At 42.1% G+C, this 14,553-nt stretch overlaps 1 protein-coding gene across 1 annotated transcript in view; it reads left to right on the top strand.

The window, feature by feature from the left end:
- Nucleotides 1–14,553, top strand: part of LOC146643614 (dolichyl-diphosphooligosaccharide--protein glycosyltransferase subunit STT3B) — a 108,832-nt gene that overhangs the window by 87,120 nt on the left and 7,159 nt on the right. The window contains exons 7-13 of the mRNA XM_085396657.1: nt 1,888–2,034; nt 7,628–7,676; nt 8,383–8,537; nt 10,783–10,994; nt 12,404–12,591; nt 13,356–13,527; nt 14,075–14,248. Of these exons, the coding sequence (XP_085252783.1) occupies nt 1,888–2,034; nt 7,628–7,676; nt 8,383–8,537; nt 10,783–10,994; nt 12,404–12,591; nt 13,356–13,527; nt 14,075–14,248 (1,097 nt within the window). The remainder of the gene's footprint in view (nt 1–1,887; nt 2,035–7,627; nt 7,677–8,382; nt 8,538–10,782; nt 10,995–12,403; nt 12,592–13,355; nt 13,528–14,074; nt 14,249–14,553) is intronic.

Below are 14,553 nucleotides of genomic sequence, written 5' to 3'. Positions count from 1 at the left end.
ACAACGTACTTCACCCATTCACGTAAGCACTTTTTTCTACCTGCTTTCTATCTAACATTCACTCTCAGATGAATGCATCTGAAGTTCAATCATTCTGATTAGTAGATGACCTGCTGTGCCTCCTGAGCTACAGCCAATTAAATAAGATTTGAACCCAGTGTTTAAGGCCTGGAATTTCACTTCAAGTCACTTCATCTGGATTTAAATAGCACCAAATCACAACAGCAGTTGCCTCAAGGTGCTTTATATTGTAATGTAGAGACCCTACAATAATACAGGGGAAAAAACAACAATCAGGTGGCCCCTTTTAAGAAAGAATTTGGCGACACTGGGAAAGAAAAACTCCCTGTTAACAGGAAGAAACTGTCCTTCCTTCAGACAGAAGCAGGCTCAGGTTGGTTGTGTGTGTGATGAGAAAGGCATCAGGAAAACTATAAAGTGAGCTAAAGAATTGTTTTTTTACTAAACTTCTTTTCAATCTTCTTTCTCCAGCAAGAGGTGTCGCCTCCTGCTGACAGTGAACGATATTGCAGGTTCATTTTCACTTACACACTTGTTTATAAACTCTGGCCACAAATGGAAAGTTAGGTCTTATTGCAGTTGTTTGTCTATTAAAGCTGGAACTGTGCAGGCTTGGTTGATGTCCAAAGCACCCTCTGGTGATTGCACATGCTCTAAGAGTGGTTGGCTGCTGCAGGAATTGAATCCCCTTGTGCCTACAGTGATAGTCACGCTCTGTCTGCAGGAGAACATTGGTACATCTATGAAATGGATATGGGTAAGCACCTACATGCCACCCATATGGGCTTAGCTCTTTAAGCACTGTTCATTTTGGCTTGTGGGTAGCTTATTAAAGCTTGTTGAGTATTGTCTCTCAAGTGTGAGCCCCATCTGCTTGCTGACAGCATGGATGGATGCGTACATATGTGCACGATTCATTTATGTTGTTGGCAGCTTTAAGAAGATGAGCGGAGGCCTTTTGGAGAATTCACTTAACACCACAGCAGGTAGGTGTACTCTGAAGTGTCCCTGTTTTCCTGGATCTCTCCAACACAAACAGCATTACGAGAGGCTTTGAAGAATGCACCATCAAAAATCATCTCTGCCTCTCTGCGTTTTTGGCTCCCCGCTCGCTCTCAAAGAGCAAGTGTGGTTTTATGTCGCTCTGGGTAGCAGCTGCTCAGAACATCTGGTGGTAGCATTCACGGAGCACAGTGGGAGGCAGGAAGAGAGTGACAGAGCAATGGACCTGTCGGTACCGCTGAGATGTCGGCCCCTGAGGCAGGAAAGCAGAGTGGCATGGTGTGACAAGCGTGTTAGCGTCATGGCGGCACTCCAGGAGACAGGCAGGGGCTTAACCTTGGAAATGGGTGAGACCTGCTGTAGGCGATCGCTGAGGGTGGAGAAAAGCAGGGAAATATCACAGAAGGTTTGTTGAAAGGTGGTAGGTGATGAAAAAGGAGAGGGGGGGGATAACAGGATCTTTTCACGCTTTTCAATTTTTTTATATCAAATTTGCCAAACACAGGCACGCTGGGGAAAAACAGCTCAAAAAAATGACAGAGGAAGGAAACGGGAAAAGCAAGTATAACCTAAGGGGCTGAAAAAGAATGACGAGACAATAAAAGGAGAAAGGTTTATTTACACACATTTGTTCCATGCATTTGAAATATGCTGTCCAGCAATATTCGTCTTTCACATCTACGTGAGTAGCCAGCAGGGCTGTTGTTGAGTGCTTTATGGGTATACTGTTTAAAATCACAGTGCTTCTCGACCGTGTAAGCTTGCTTTGCTCCCTGCAGAATGCAGCATCAGTAGGAACCTCCTCAAATATTCAGTGTGAGTTTCCTCTGTATGTTGGCTCACGTTCTTCTGTCTTTTTCTCAGGTGTGTTTGCACTCCTCCAAGCCTATGCGTTCCTGCAGTACCTAAAGGACAGGCTGACCAGACAGGAATTCCAGACACTGTTTTTCCTCGGAGTCTCTCTCGCTGCTGGTGTGGTCTTCCTCACAGTGATCTATCTCACATACACAGGTCTGTATGTCCTGATGCACATGCTGCTTCCATACATCGTAAGCAGTGTCATTTGTTTGTTTTCAGTTCTCAGAGGGTTTTTTTTTAAATCATCTTAAAGGGTAAAGTGTGTAAAATACCACTACTAGATGTGAGCAGTCAATTCTGTTTTCTTACCACTTCCATTTCAACTGCATAATCCCGGCTGCAGTAGGACCTGATCATTGTTTATCTACACTGAGAGTAGGCTGTCAGTCTGCTGTTTACCTCAGCTGTCAATATACTTTGTTTCCACATCTAATTACTTTGGAGGCTCTAAAACTTTGTGTTGAAAGCTGATACAAGTCAATGAGTCAGTGACGCTGACTTCCATCTGACAGCAATACTGAGGTTAGTTGTCGAGGATATGCTGAGTGGGGTAAGGAAAGCTGTTTATGTTGTGTTACCTGCTGTTAGTGAAACTTTCTTTGAAGTGACTCGGCCACTTGTAAGAATGTAGTCACGCTGTTTTATTGGAGGGAAAGTGTGATATTTTTTTCCCCCCCTTTTTTCCCAGGACACTCGAGCCTAACATTAGCTAGCATAATGTAGTTGTGGCAATGTGGTAATCAATAAGCATGTTTATGCACATTTTCATGTGTTAGTCCTGACTTAAGTTGAGGAGATTAAGTTTGAGGTGAGGAGGAAGAGGAGGGGAAATGAGGAAGGAAATGGAGCAGCGGTGGACAATTGGAAAAACGCAATGACAACGAGATGATAAAATATACAGGTGTAAATGTTGAATGGTTGCATGTAGTTTGAAAGAGTTGTCTGTGATCTTGAAATTAACTTAAAAGGAGTAATACATGGTGGCTGGTCTCTAACCACAAACATAAAATGCAGTTAGGCAGAACGGCGTCGTCCATCACAGCCACTGTATTCAAGATGGCCTCCACAAACTAGCGCCCACTCTTTTTGAAGACATAATTATACACTCATCAATTTATGTTTGTAAGTACATTGTTCTTTTTTTTTTCCTTTTAAATAAATTCTCAAAGTACTGACTGCACCTTATTCTTAGTAGTCAGATTTGTCAGATTTTTGCTTTCAGCTTCACTTTTAACAGTTTTATAAAATCAGCCAGAGCTAGCAAATTCAATCATGAGCTTTTAGTTTGGGAACAGTTTGAGAAGGTACAACTATTTTAATCATTTTAGCATGGCTTCAAGTTTACCAGCAGAATAAACAGTGTTCACAGCTGAGCATTGGTTAAACGTGCTTCCCACCCAGTCTAACAAATACAAAGATCCTCTTTGTTGAGAAATGAGTCTTAGAAAAAAATGCAAATCAAACACAGATGGATGGTAGGTGCACTTACGTGGCAAGATTGGTTGAGAGACGGTCAGATAACTTCATAGCTGATGATTACTTTCTAATAAGACAAAGTGGAGGATGATAATGTTTTCATCCTGTGGAAAAAAACCACGACTAGGGCTGCCACAAACGATTATTTTGGTAGTCGACTAGTCACCGATTATCTTTGCGATTAGTCGACTAATCAGATTCTGCATCCATTGGACATAAAACATACAGCTTATTGCACCAGCATGCATCTGCTCTTATATAACTATCATTAGCTTATAGCTTGGAGTGTTTAAGGTATGTGCTAACTAAAAATAAAGACAAGATGACAGTTTATTAAATTTTAATGAAATTTGCAGATTGTTTCGGTGGAGCATCTCACACTTCTGATAATCAGTTGCCTGCCTGACGTTTATTCAGCTGTGTAAAAACTTTAATCTCAGCCAAACCGATTTACTCAGGAACAAATAAAATACAGAAAAACAAACAAACAATAACATTTTTAAGTTATCTAAGTGACTTATATATCATGTTTAACCTGAGTAGTGAAAGACAGTGGTGGGTTTGAAAACGATTTGCCGGGAGTCCGGTGTTCTCACGGGAGCTATCAAGCTGGTGAGTAACAGACGTCTCCGAAAACGTCGGAGCGCTTTTGAAAATATGTGGTGTCTTGATAAACTGAGCAGATATTTGAGGTTTACACAGCTACATTCTCGCCTGAAAATATGTTAAACTTTATTTTGTGACCCAGAAAGAATAATAAGAGTAATATTAAAACTAACTAGCTGCGCCATTGTTGACAAGTGCGCTGGGCTGCGCTATGAATTATGGGACACAGCTTCTTCTTCGGGGTTTAACGGCAGCTGGCATCCTTGTACATGCAGTGCTGCCATCTTCTGTTTCAGTCCGTTATTACACTCTTAAATCCTGCTACTTATTCCTGCAGCTTTTGGGATCTTACAAAGCTTCAAACGATGCGTCGACTATTAAATTAGTCGTCGACGATTTTAATAGTTGACGTAATCGTGTCTAGTCGACTAATCGTGGCAGCCCTAGTTGAGATTTGTTGGGCAGCTAGCCTTTTGTGAAAGGAACCATTAACTAAATTTCAATGTTGATCCAGATCTGGGATTTCTGCCATTCTGCATTTTGTTTTCTTCTTTTAGCCAAAAGTTAGAGCGCTCCTAGTCTATTCCCCGATGATCTAACCTCCGGGCCTCTCCATCGGGTTTTTAACTCGCGCTCGTGTTTGTCAGAAAATGAAACCTGGAAGGCAAATGATAAACAAATATAAACTGATATGATTGCTGCAGCTTTGCTGTTAGAGAAAATTTGTGGAGGCTTGTGCTCCACCATGTGAACTGCTGTTTTTGATTGTGCCGGTTGGACCCCAGCGCGTGCAGCCAGCTGGTGAAACTTTATCCTTGTTGATGTTTTGCCCATTATTTTCAGTTTGTGGCCAAAGGGCTCGAGTTTCAGACGGTTTAAAACGTTGCCTTCTTGCTGTTTATTTATTGATTTTTCTTTCTTTTTTCTTTCCCCCCCTTTTTGTCTCCTGCTGAAGGGTTTGGGTTTAAGAGCACAATTCGGCTGACTGATTAGACTTTAAAGGCCACATAAGTCTTTTACCGTCATATTTTAAAAGCATTAAGATATGGAGAATTTGGTACACAACAGCCCACCGAGGAAACTTTAAAACGATGTAATCTCACTGGATTTTCCGCCTGTATCGTGTGTGTTGCTTCAAACTGGCCTCATATGTTGTTAACTGATCAAATACAGAGTTGCTCGTAAGCGAATTTAATATGTATTTATTACATGACTGTCTACTTCAAAGTGCTTACAGATCAAGTCCATCTGTCAGAGAGTCTCACATTAAGATCTTTAAGTAGGCCTTCCACTGTCTTCTCTAAATATCCAGATGTTGCCGAGTTCACCATTATGCGTGGGTATTTACCAAACCTCTTGATCCTTCCTGTTTCAAAGGCCCCTTTGACCTCATCTTGCATCTTTACAGATAAGTTTTCCGAATTCTAGAGCCCAACTTTGAAGATTCATTTTGGCAGACCCGCATCAGGTCATAGAGAGAGCACGAAAGAGTTTTCTCATCTTTGATGTGGTTTATCGAGGCGATTTCCCATAAACGTGACCTCGGTGAGACTTTTTTCCAAAAAAAACTTTGCTGCAAGTAAAAAAAAACAAGACATCTCTTTACTGCAAGATTTTCAAACTTGTGAAGGACATCTATGTAATGGAGAAATGTGCTCTCTCTCGCTCTCTCTCTCCTGCTGAATCTTAAAGGAAATCAATGTTGTGGGATTTTTTTTTGTTTTGGAAATTACCGTAACTGTTTCTTGTCATCACTTTTATTTCCTTTTTAGTTTATGTTCATTCGTCCATCCATGAAGCGTATCCCAGCTGTCATAGGGAGCGAGGGGGGGACCAGTCTATTGCAGGGCTAACACATAGAGACAGACAAGCAGTCACACTCACATTCACATATAAGGGCAATTTAGAATAATCAGTTAACCTAACTCCACTAACTGCATGTCTTTGGACTGTGGGAGGAAGCCAGAGTACTCACACAAATGCAGAAAGGCCCAGGCCAGATGTTGGAGTTGAACTCAGCACCCTCTTGCTGCGAGGTAACAGTGCCAGCACCAGTTTATGTTCATATACAAGTAATAATATGAGGATAATAAAATGTATGAATAACTTAACTGCTTGATTTGTGAAAGAAATGGCATAGAAATGGTCTACATCTGTTATTGAAACTGTAGATGTGAGCCCCTGGAAATAGCTGACTATACAAAATGACTATTTCCTTAACGGTTATTTCAGATATCTTTAAATTAAAGCTAAGAGTCTCGTCTTGATTGCCATATTCCTGCAAATTATCTAGACTCCTCTGTCCTCTGGCTTGTACTAAGAGCAAAGACACGATGGCACATTATAGCTGACATAATGCTGGCATGCTTGGACTGTTAGGACCTTCCTGCCTTAGAATTGATTGGCCTCTCATATGGATGCAGAATCCCAGTCTCCTGAGGATAATTGCTTCATCTAATAAATGCTGTGATCTGTCTCCCATCTAAATGGAGCTGTGGGAGTTGAAGACAGTTTTTGAGGTGAGACTGCGCATGTCTCACTCCTCTGGTCTGTCAGGACATCCCCACTCCCCTCAAGTCTGCAGCATTATACCCGTGTGGGTTTTCTCTGTATCTTTAACTCGGAGCCAAGCATCGATTGATTAAATCAGTGTCATCCTTTAAATCAGCTCTCAGTAAAACACCATCTTTCTCTTGCCTGCATTCGTTAAGAGCTTTGTTCAGAGTTTTATAGATTAAACACGTTTTTCATATTATCTTTTAAAGAGCAGCACAGGACATGTCACAGCCGTATGTTGGTACAACATGACACAAAATCTAGAAATATGTAAGAGTTTTAGCTCCCCCCCCCTGTGAGAGCCTGCAACAGCCCGCGAGCAACAGTTCAGCTGAAATGTATTTCAGATCAAAGCTCAACCAAAATAAGACATTTGTATGCGCACATAAAATACCCTGTGCGGCTTAATTTGCAGCCTAAACGGTTTCAGTTACATTCATAAACAAGTCAATTCCAGTAATTAAGTAACATCAGCTGAATATATTCTCAGCACTGACACATTCTCCACTGAGAGCTTTCTGGGTTTTGAACTACAGTTGGCAGAAAGTTTAGTTGTAATGTTGATTTAACTAAGTGATAACAAAGAAATGAATGCAAAAATGACCAATAATGACCAAAAAAAAAAGAACATCTTTAGCTGTCAAGAGACATCCAGTGGAAGTTTATGATGTAATGATTTTATGACTTGGTTCGGTCTGATTTGTTCTGAAATACGGTGAAAACCCAACTGAGATTTTCACGGCTTTAATGCTAGCAGTATATTCTACTCGTCATTCTTGTTATCCTCGGGCAGTCTGTGCTACAGATTTCCAGGCCAGTAGGTTGGATTATATATATTTTTTCTTTGTATTTATTGAGAGCTGCACACTTGGGCAGAGTTCGCCCTATAAATAATTACATATTGTTGCAACAAAGGGGAGGCAAATTAAAGTTTCTGTTATATTTTTGTTCCTCACAATGACGTGCTGTAACAAACAACTTTAATCTCGCTCGTCTTTATATTAACCCCTCCGAACCCCCAGTTGCAGTCCTCGTATTTCACGTCTGAAATGGAAAGCATTTAAAGATGAGCCTCTCTTTATTGATCGTCTTTTTTTTCTGCCTCTAGGATACATTGCTCCGTGGAGTGGTCGTTTCTACTCTCTCTGGGACACCGGGTAAGCTCTGCTGACCTTCACACTCTCGCTGTCGATGGGACGCTTGTTCAGCCGTGTGTGTGTGTGTGTGTGTGTGTGTGTCCTGAGATGGATATTACCCCCCCCCCTCCCCCCCCTTTCCCCTCTCAACATCCCAGAGGGGAAAACTGTAGAGCACAAGCTGTGTTGAAGTATTGTCTTACTCCCAAAAAGCACCAGGCAGTGCTATGTTTTCCAAACACTCCGCAGTGTGTTTGATATTTCCGAATCAATGCCCCCCCCCCCTCCTAAATACCCCAGTTTGCTGACTAAAGCAGTAACTGATGCCTCCCCCCTTCCTTTCCTTCGGAGGCTGATACTAATTCCTTAATGTGCTGTGTGTTGTTTCTTTCCCAGCTGTAATAACAAAACACTTGAGAGAGAAATATTTAAGATTGTACAGAAAGTGCTGTGTAAAAGCCCATTAGGAATAAACAGGGAACACACAGATCAGAAACTACTAACAGAAAAGTACATTACTCATCAGTAGTGCTAAATTTCTTCATATTTTACCATAAGCATGTAGGGGAGCAAAATTACCCCCCGACCACACTCATAATTCTTGAGTTAATCAGGAGGATCTATTGTATAATTTGTCTCAACACTCCCAAAGCATTCAGCTCGACATGAATTACATGTCTCTTCCCTCCTTCCGATTTCTCCCCTCCTCCCTTATTCCTACATGCAGCTACGCTAAGATCCACATCCCCATCATAGCGTCGGTGTCGGAGCACCAGCCGACGACGTGGGTGTCCTTCTTCTTTGACCTCCACATCCTGGTCTGCACCTTCCCAGCGGGCCTCTGGTTCTGCATCAAGAACATCAACGATGAACGCGTGTTTGGTAGGGGTCTTAAATGAATGAAAACAGGATTTTTCTCTGTGGTGTGGAGAATGAGGAGTGATCCAGTATGTTATAAACCACCACAAATGTTTTTGTTTTGTTGTTTAAGTCGTTTAAACCTCTTTAATCTAGACACAGTGATGCTGTCCGTGTTCAGACTAAAACATCTCAACCACTATTGAGTGACTGGCCCTGAAATTTTATGCAGACACTCCTGGAGTCACCTGACTTTTAGTGCCCCCACTAACTTTTTATTTTATATCTTAATGAGGTTCGCTTGTGTATTTTTAAATGAATAGTCTCTATAAAAGAATTTCCATTCATCGTTTTATCGTCTTCATCACATTAAATTTGAAATGTGTAAAGATGGAGGTTACTCTCTTTACTTGCTTTCTTGTCTTCAGTATGTTTTATCTAACAAGGGTGAAAAAAGCTGCAAAACTCATTTAAAGATGTGCAGTTCTGAGACTTAGATGAAGCCTATTAGAGAGCTAGTCAGGTCCCACCTACCAGTAAGCAGCAACACCCCTAAAAATGGGCAATGTTGAACCCTAATATGGTTCAAATGGGTGTTGATTTTTAAAGAGGCTGCTTTAGGGTTGGAGAATTTAACAGTTTATGCAGCCAGCCTCATCGGGCCCTTTCAGGAACCTTTTATTTGCTGTTTTTTCACCCTACTTATCCATCATTGGCATCTTCAAGTTAAAAATTTATAGAAAACAGACAAACCTGTGTGCAATGGACTTTTGTCGTGAAGACGGAGCTGAGCGGAAAGACGAAGCTTTCTTTTACTAGTTGGTTTACTAGCAGTCCAGACCCCTTCACCTGTGGTTATGATTTCCTAGTAATGACTGAAACTGAAAGAGGAAGTTGTCTAATGCAAGTAGCTGAAATTAATTTCCTCTGCAGGGTAGCAGGGCTCATCCTTAGAGATAAGGTAAGGAGCTCAGACATTCAGAGGGATCAAGGAGTAGATCCGCTGCTCCTGTGGTTGAAAGCAGCCAGTTGATATGTTTTGGGCATCTGGTTAGGGTGATTCCTGGGCGCCTGCCTTTGGAGGTGTTCTGGCTATGCCTCCAACCTGGGAGGAGACTCCAGGGTAAACTGAGAAACCACTTATGAGTTTATCTTTCTCATCTGCCCTGAGAATGCCTCGGGATCCCCCAGGAGGAAGTGGAAAGTATGGCTGGGGAGAAGGATGTTAAAATCCCCTAGTCTGCTGCCACGACAACCTGATGTTGGATATGCCACGGACAGATGGTTATTGTTGTCAGTGATATAATGGTGAAATTCCACCTGCTTTTAGCAGCACATAGATGCATTTTAAGCTCGGTAATTGGATGCTTCTTATTGAAACCCACCTAAGAAGTCATTTATCCTGTCATGTATAGAGCTTCTACGTTTGACTTTTCAGTGACGAACCAGGTATTTTCTAATTTGTCTTGAGAAATTTAACGACCGATAATTCAACCAGGAGGTTGGTGCCCATCGCAGCCTTAAATTCTCCAACAGTCAGGCCTGTAATATTGTCTATGGAGCAAATAAATAGGTATTTCAGAGCCAGGGATTCCTGAAATAGCTCCTCTGTCATACCTGATTCATTGTCAGCTGGGATTAGCTCTTGAATTAATAATGGTTCTGTTTTTAGTGGAGTTTATTTGATCATCTGTGATTAAAATGCATGATTTATATAAAATAAAAATAAAAATGGGTAGAATGTCGTGACTAGCAGACTGGTCTGTGGACAGTGCATCCTTTCTCGAGTAGCTTTAAGCACTCTCAGCTTTGAAAAAGCCTGAAATAATGAGATTGAACTTCTTTATACAGCAGCTTAAATAAAACTTAGGGGTAGACAGCCAAGATGGAGGGCAAGGAACCCTTAAGTGCTGGAAACAAAGTCCTTCAGCAGCCCGTTTCTCCCACAGACTTAATTAGCCAATTACAGGTATTGATTAGCCACACACCTGTTGAGCCGGGTCGGTGCTTTTCAAGGACAAAGAACAGCCAGTGCTCCTCTATTCAGGGTTTGAGATCTGCAGTGCTAACATAGACTGATTATTCAGTGTTACTCTAACAACTCAATTTCTCTTTCCGTGTCTTTATCTGCCTCCAACACCGACTCATTTTGTCTCTTTTATATTCACGCCGTCTTTCTCCTTGTCTCACCTTTGTCGACTTTGCTTTCCTTATTCTCGGTTTTTTAACTTTCTGTCAACCACCGCCTTCTTTGTCTCCTGCCTTCCAGTGGCTCTCTATGCCATCAGTGCAGTCTATTTTGCCGGCGTGATGGTGCGTCTGATGCTGACTCTGACTCCGGTCGTCTGCATGCTGTCAGCCGTGGCTTTCTCCAGCGTCTTTGAGCATTACATGGGAGACGACACAAAGAGGGAGAAACCCCCTGCTGAGGACAGCAGCGACGAAGATGACAAGAGGAACTCCGGGAACCTCTACGACAAGGTCAAAGCACGGCAGAGAAACTGCTGAATTTACACTTCACTGATTTTCAGTATTGATGATGCTACACTTTGTTGATGTCATGTGACAGGTCAAGTTGCTGTGGGACTAAACTTTTGGCTGGGAAAAATGTAATAAAATGAACAAAGTGAAAAAGCTGTCAACAAGTGAACACCCGTGGGGTGTTTCACACTTTCGTGGTACCTTTTGGGGTTTGGATTCATCAGTTGCGTATTTGTCAGCTTCCCTCCTCACTCCCCACCAGTTTGGATAAACTGTGATTCAGCTGTGATTCAGCAGCAACTGTTTGATTCTGTTGCTATAATTTTAGCCGCCTTTGTTGAACGTTGAACTCTTTTCTGTAGTCACGGCTGAGGATGCGTCAGTTGCAGCCTGCCACGTAATTCCATCTTTCTTTTTTTGCTTTCTCCAAAACACCTCTCTCTTCTAGAGAGGTTTCTAAAATGCCTTTTTTATCTGAAACGACACACTTCATAAAAATACTGGCAAAATGGCAAATATCAAAGGTCGTCGGCCGAGTTTGCACACAGGTTTGGGAACATTGAATGACGTCAACACGTTTAGATCTGAAATTTGAGGTTTAAGCCCTTTTTGTGTTTCAGTTTTGTCCTTTGAATGTGTCATGGTTACATGTGGATACTTGATTAGTTAGCAGCTTAATTGAGATGTATTTATTCAGGTAGTCTAATTAAGACCACAGTCTCATTTAAAAGACAAACCTGTGAACAAATTACATGCATATCACATTGCATTTTGACCGCTCGCTGACACAAGGCACCAACAGGAGAAACAAGGGAAGAGCTTAAAATAGATTCGGCTTCTGGTGCAGTGGTTGGCCCCCTGTTGTTGTCTAGAATTTGCCCAAAGCTTCACTACTTACAAGTTATAAGGGGGTTGTAAGCTGCCAGAAATTGAAATTGGACTTCAATTCCTGACATCTCCTGGAAGTTTTCGGCACCGCTTCCAGATCCCCGTGCGCCCACTGCAATTTACAGCAACAGAAATCCCACTTTTCCTGCAGTGATGGGTTCAAAAGTTAATTTTCATGTCTATCATTCATGCTGTCCCTCTTTATTGAGTTTCAGCATGCAGTTTGGGTGTGAGAGGAAGCAACTGAAGGTGTTAATTTGGTACAAATCATCTCTGGTGCTTTTTTTTTTTTTTTTTTTTTTTTTTTTTTTACTTCAGGTTTCTTGCTGCTCATCACAGGGATTTTCTCACATTTCTCACTGATATGTCTTCACACAGTAGAGGAAAAAAAGCTGAGGATACTCTAAAACACTTCTCTTATTAGTTCATTCAATAATTTATCACACTCAATAATTCAGATTTCTGGAAAGCTTCAGACTCGTTTGCCAACCCTCCTGATGGTGTTTTGTCTCCCCCTGCAGGCCGGCAAGGTGCGCAAACATGTGTCGGAGCAGGAGAAAGCAGAGGAGGGTTTGGGTCCAAATATCAAATCCATAGTCACCATGCTCATGTTGATGCTGCTCATGATGTTCGCCGTCCACTGCACGTGGGTCACCAGCAACGCCTACTCCAGCCCCAGCGTGGTGCTCGCCTCATACAACCACGACGGGTGAGAGCGCTCCGCCGTGCCGAACGCTGCGTACATGGATGTAAAGCAACTGCAAAGAGCAGAGCAATGCCTCCCATGATGCTTCATAATGAAGAAGGATGGGCTCCTCCACCTTGCATGCAAATTAGCACGTATGTGTGTTGTGCAGCAAGAGAGCCGAGCATATTTCACAAGGGGATTGGAGAAATAATGATATGTGAGGCCGTACCTGATTAACTTTTAATCTTCTAGGTCACAGTAAGCATCTCTTAGGTTACAAAAAGCTGATGTATTATTCTCTCAGACTCTTTACAGGCATAATTATTCTTTTAAAGCATTGAGGAGGAAATATTGGAGACCGAGACTAAGTGGTAGATGCAAGTTCTCATGCATATATTAATGGTACTACAGTAGTTCTCAGACAGTGGTTTAGCTATGCTGCTGGGAGCAGCGTGCCTGTCACTCTTTTTCTTGCACGTATACGCCCACACACACAGACGTAATATGATTACCATACCTGGAGCTAATTGGTTCCCTGGCTTCGTGTTTGCTCCCTCTGCGCGAGGTAAATTTAGGACGTGAACATTTAAAGTGCAAGGTGTTGTTTTTTTTGTTTTTTTTAAACCCTCAGTTCATTATATATGGATGCTCTATTTTCAGCTGTTGTTGCCCTTCTGATTTAAAGTCCTAAATGAAATATTAATGGCTTCCTCAGCTATATGCCTGCCAACCAACGCGGTTACCTGTCAACCTTATTTTTTCTTTTTTTTTCTCCCCCTTGTTAGGACGCGTAACATCCTGGATGACTTCAGGGAGGCTTACTACTGGTTAAGACAGAATACTGATGAGCACGCACGTGTCATGTCCTGGTGGGACTACGGTTATCAGATAGCGGGCATGGCTAACAGGACCACTTTAGTGGACAATAACACGTGGAACAACAGTCACATAGCGCTGGTAAGGGCTGTTATCGTCTTTCTTGTCTTCATTTGTCTTCTTCCCCGTTTTGCTCGTGGATCAAAGCACGTGCAGAGAAATCAATGGTTTCTTCTCGCAGCTGCTGGATGATTAGCAAGCTCTTCACTTATTTATTTATTTCTTTTTAAATGTAATTGCCATATTGTATAAAACGGCCGCTTCCAACAAGCCAGATAATCTTGTTTCCTTAAACTTTTTCCTATTGAATTTACACTGTAGGGAGATTTCAGTTAATTGCTGTCAGATTCTGTGGGTTTGATTTATTCGTTTTTCCTCTCTGCTGCCAAATGTAGACAAATGTTTTTGCCTTTTAAAGCCCCTCTAGCTTTCTTCACTCTCACTTCCTACCCAATGCCTGTTGTCTCGTCGGCATCTGTCCACAGGAAACGTCATCAGAGTATCATGCATCACGGATCTCCGTTTAACAGCTCTTTTGTCCCGCAGCTCTGCCGAAGCGTCGTCTCTTGTGAAACGGGTAAAGCTCAGTTAAAGGATAACTTCTCAATCGCCATCACTTTCTTTCTAGGTGGGGAAAGCCATGTCTTCCAATGAGAGTGCAGCCTACCAGATCATGAGGTCCCTGGACGTGGACTATGTGCTTATCATCTTCGGAGGTGTAATTGGTTACTCGGGCGACGATATTAACAAGTTCCTGTGGATGGTGAGGATTGCCGAGGGTGAGCACCCTAAGGACATCAGGGTGAGTGTAACACAGCAGCAGCGCCTGTAAATAGAGCTCGAGTTTTCTCTGAGAAGGAATGGAGCTGGACTTACACAGCAGTAAAATCAATGTTTCCTCTTACAAAAGTCAAGGTGCTTTTTCAAACCCTTCTCACCTGAACAGAAGCAAAGATTACTCATTGCATTGTTCAAAAACAAGACGTCAGCCAGGAAACCCTGAGATACACTCACAAGGTCCCTTATTCAGGACTTTCATAACAGCTGCTTTTTGTTATTGGAGCAGAAAATGGACCAGCGTACGTGCAGGGCTTTTCTGTTCTTTGA

The sequence above is a fragment of the Rhamphochromis longiceps genome, linkage group LG22, assembly GCF_057381845.1.
Source record: "Rhamphochromis longiceps isolate RC_006_pf linkage group LG22, R_longiceps_female_GT1.1, whole genome shotgun sequence".
Taxonomy (NCBI): domain Eukaryota; kingdom Metazoa; phylum Chordata; class Actinopteri; order Cichliformes; family Cichlidae; genus Rhamphochromis; species Rhamphochromis longiceps.
This window is presented reverse-complemented; position numbering and strand designations above follow the sequence as displayed.